Genomic DNA, 4432 nt, shown 5'->3' on the forward strand with positions numbered 1-4432 from the left:
TTCAGGGAGGTTTGTATATGTTGTGAACAGAATAAGAATCACTGCTGCGTGGCCGGGGTCTCCTCGAGGGAGGGGCCAGATCCACACGGAGCTCTGGTTCAACAGGAAACTCTGAATCATGTCTTCTCCGTCAGGTTCAAGGCTGGCACAGGAAGGCGGCGTCCTGCGGCTTCCTGCTGGTCCCCGTGCTGGAGGTCCCCTTCGCTCTGACCTCCTACCTGTACGGGGACCCTCTGAGGGCCCAGCTCTTCATCCCTCTGAACATCCACTGTCTGGTGAAGAACCCCAACGACAACCTGTTTGAAGGTCAGACTGACGAGTGTGTGCTCATGTGTGTGTGATGCGTTCAGGAGCTCAGTCACCACATCTGCTTTAATGTCTCTCTCAGGCTTCGAACCGGAGACGTACTGGGACAGGATGCAGCTGTTCCAGGAGGCCATCCTGTACAGGTGGAGGCTTTGTGTCTTTAATCGTCATGTATGTGTATGTGCAGGCACGCCCCTCCCCACACGCAGAGCACGCAGACTGCGTGGGGCCTCGCCTCGCGGAGGGGGCCTCGCCTCGCGGAGGGGGCCTCGCCTCGCGGAGGGGGCCTCGCCTCGCGGAGGGGGCCTCGCCTCGCGGAGGGGGCCTCGCCTCGCGGAGGGGGCCTCGCCACGCGGAGGGGGCCTCGCCTCGCGGAGGGGGCCTCGCGGAGGGGGCCTCGCCACGCGGAGGGGGCCTCGCGGAGGGGGCCTCGCCTCGCGGAGGGGGCCTCGCCACGCGGAGGGGGCCTCGCCACGCGGAGGGGGCCTCGCCTCGCGGAGGGGGCCTCGCGGAGGGGGCCTCGCCTCGCGCAGGGGGCCTCGCCTCGCGGAGGGGGCCTCGCCTCGCGCAGGGGGCCTCGCCTCGCGGAGGGGGCCTCGCGGAGGGGGCCTCGCCTCGCGCAGGGGGCCTCGCCTCGCGGAGGGGGCCTCGCCTCGCGGAGGGGGCCTCATCTGAACCGCAAATGCAATGCAATTAAGCACGCAACAGTTTCGTGGAAAAACGCATTCGGGTCTACCCAAACCAAAAACCATGGATGACAAGAGCGGTGCGGTCTCTCCTGAGTTCCCGTGACACAGCCTGCACGTCGGGGGACGCAGCCCAGTACAGCTTGGCAAGGGCGAACCTGAGGAGAGGCATCAAGGCTGCGAAGGAGGACTACAAGGGAAAAGTGGAGGAGAATCTCGCTCATAACAACACACGGTGTGTTTGGCAGGGCCTTCACCAGCTAACCAACTACAAGGGCAAAACATCTGGCACTGCTAGAGCTGACCCCACCTTGCAGAGGAACTAAACCACTTCTTTGCCCGCTTTGAGGCTAGCAGACCCCCCCACTTTTCTACCCTGTCCCTGTCCCTGCAAACTACCAGCTCCATACCACCTCCACTCTCAAAGATGAAGCCGACACTGAGGTCTGTGAATCCTGGAAAAGCCGCAGGACCCGATGCAGTACTCGGAAAAGTACTCAAAGCCTGTGCTGACCAGCTCTCAGGGGTCCTGACCAGGATATTCAACCTGTCCCTGTCACAAGCTTGCATTCCATCCTGTCTGAAGACGGCTACCATCATTCCTGTCCCCAAAAAGACACCAGTCAGAGAGCTCAACGACTACAGGCCCATAGCCCTAACATCGGCGGTGATGAAATGTTTCGAAAGACTAATAGCCGACTACATCAAAGCCAGCCTCCCACCCTCCCTCGACCCTCATCAGTTCGCCTATAGAGCCAACAGATCCACGGATGATGCCATCGCCACGGTCCTTCACACAGCTGTGAGCCACCTTGAAGTCCCAGGCAGCTTTATCAGGATGCTGTTTGTCGATTTTAGCTTTTAACACCATCATACCTGACATACTAGTCGAAAAACTATCAAGCCTAGGTTTCCCCCCCATCATATGCGCCTGCCGCCTGGTAAACAATTTCCTAACAGGAGTACTCTCACTTTTTACCCCCTTAAAGGGGACCTATCATGCAAAATGCACTTTTGTACGTCTTTTATACATGAATACGTGTCCCCGGTGTGTCACTCACCAAGTGTCAGGAAACACAACCCTCTCTCTTTTCCTCCATACCTAAATCTCTAAAAAAGGGGCTGCAACGGATCTGATACAGACTGATCCAGATTTGAAAATTCTCTGACGTCAGGAACGAGGAGCTCCGCCTATATGGCCAACTCTCCACCTATCAGGAGGAGACAGCCGTTTGACACAGCCATTGCCGTTTGAAAGCGCTGGAGACGCTGTAGTACATATGCCAGGCCTGTAGGTGGCGCTGTAGTCTGCCGCAAAAGCCACGAAGAAGACTTCTCAGATTCAGCCCTTGCAAAAACAGGGCTAAAAAAGAGCAAATAGAGCGAAATGAGGCATGGCTAAAATGTATGATCTGTTTGGTATTTTTGAAAAAAAAACTTCGCAGACATGTTTTATATAGGTATGGCCCTACAATATATTATTCAGATATAGCATGATAGGTCCACTTTAAGTACATTTTGCTTCTAATACTTTGTACTTTTACTCTAGTAAGATTTAGAATGCATGAGTTGTAATGAATGTATTGGTACTTTTACTCAAGTAAAGCATCTGAAAACTTCCAAGACCAAATATAATTCCTGTGTTTCTGAGCGACATGTTGTGCTTCTTCCTCTCACAGATTTGGCTTCTTGCACGACAAGGTTTCAGCTTCTGCCTTCAACTTCCCGTCTGAGAACAAGCCCCAGTATGTCCACGTCACAGGTTGGTCACACACACACACACACACACACACACACACACACACACACACACACACACACACACACACACACACACACACACACACACACACACACACACACACACACCAACACACACACACACACCAACACACACACACACACACACACACACCAACACTTATTCCTGGAAAGCCACAGGATTCAACAGTGATTGAAGAAGTAAAAGTACAAATCTATTAGTGTCAAAAAATACTTTTAAGAACCAAAAGTGCAGAATGGACCATTTAAGCACCATATCTTTTTGTATTAAAATGATTGGTGCACTTGGATGTTGCACTTGATAAATGTGGGGTTTATTTCAATTACTGGGTAGCTCAACCTTTAATCATGTGATGTAACGTGTGTCGATTTATATGATGTCATAAGTTACATCGGTAACTAAATGTGTACAATGTGCAATAGTGGAGTAAAAAGTCAAACATTAGCCAACAAAATGTAGTGGAGTAAAAGTATAAAGTTGGAGATTTAGAGTTGAAAGGGGGGGGGGGGGGTAGAGGGGTCTACTAGTCAGCGGACAGCCCAAGTACCTTACTTAGGAACAGAACTTAAGTCCATGTACTTACATCCCACCTGCCTCCTGTCTGCCAGGCACCGTGTTCCTGCAGCTGCCCTACTCCAGGAGGAAGTTCTCCAGCGGGCAGCAGCGGCGGCGCAGGAACTCCAACAGCTCCAACAGCCAGGGGCCGTACGGCAGCGAGGAGCGGGTGGGCTACTACTGGGCCTACAACACCATGCTGACCAAGGCCTGGAGGACGGGGGTGCTGGGGGACGAGAGGCTGGCCGACCGGCTGCTGCGAGACTTCACCGACTTCTGCGCCAACAAAGACAACCGGCTGCTGCAGCTGTGGGACAGCTGCCAGGAGAAGATGAACGCCAGCGCGCCCTGAACGCAGCTCAGCAGACTCTTTGATGTATGCAGCAACATGACGGACTGTGCTGACAGACCGCTGCCTCCAGAGGCGGGAGAACACTTCAGATCTTTTACTAAAGTAAAATTACTAATATCACGGTGTAGAAATTATCTTCTACAACTCCTGGATTTTAGTTTTTTACTTAAAAGAAGTACCAAAAGCATGGATATGTTTGAAGTACCAAAAGCATGGATATGTTTGAAGTACCAAAAGCATGGATATGTTTGTAGCAAAACAAAAGGTGCTGATTTAGCAGTATATCCATTTGTTGAATTCCTGGACTGGATCGTTAGTGATCAATGAATGCGTTCACCCTTTTCGTTTTGCGGCTGTAAAGCTAGGAGCTACCTTTATTGACTTGTTATGTTGCTAAGCAGATCATCATTTATTAGTTGATTTATATTTAGTATGAATAATAGGGACGAGCAAACTAACTAATGTTGTCAAATAAATGTACAATATTGGCTTCTAAAATCAAGTAAAGTTGAAGCACGTCAAAATGATTCTTAAGTATAGTTCTTGAATATATGTACTTAGTTACTTCCCATTACGGCCTGCTCCAATTAGAGCCCACCTCTGATCTGAGTGGAGGTTTACAGTCTTAAAGGCTTGAGTCTGTGGAAGTCTAAAGTATAACGTTGATGCCTTAAGAGCCGAGTGTCTGCTCACATTATGTGTTTTGTTCATTATTTGTTTATTTACAAAAATAAAAAAGACAATGTTTAA

General features: G+C 50.9%; 1 protein-coding gene across 6 annotated transcripts in view; it reads left to right on the top strand.

Annotated features, from left to right (window-relative positions):
* depdc5 (DEP domain containing 5, GATOR1 subcomplex subunit) overlaps positions 1-4432 on the top strand; it is a 74265-nt gene extending 69833 nt beyond the window's left edge. For all 6 annotated transcript variants that reach the window (XM_034103696.1, XM_034103699.1, XM_034103700.1 and 3 more), the window contains 4 exons: positions 135-306; positions 389-449; positions 2672-2754; positions 3384-4432. In XM_034103696.1, the coding sequence (XP_033959587.1) occupies positions 135-306; positions 389-449; positions 2672-2754; positions 3384-3682 (615 nt within the window). In that variant the 3' untranslated portion in view covers positions 3683-4432. The remainder of the gene's footprint in view (positions 1-134; positions 307-388; positions 450-2671; positions 2755-3383) is intronic.

The sequence above is a fragment of the Pseudochaenichthys georgianus genome, chromosome 17, assembly GCF_902827115.2.
Source record: "Pseudochaenichthys georgianus chromosome 17, fPseGeo1.2, whole genome shotgun sequence".
NCBI lineage: Eukaryota > Metazoa > Chordata > Actinopteri > Perciformes > Channichthyidae > Pseudochaenichthys > Pseudochaenichthys georgianus.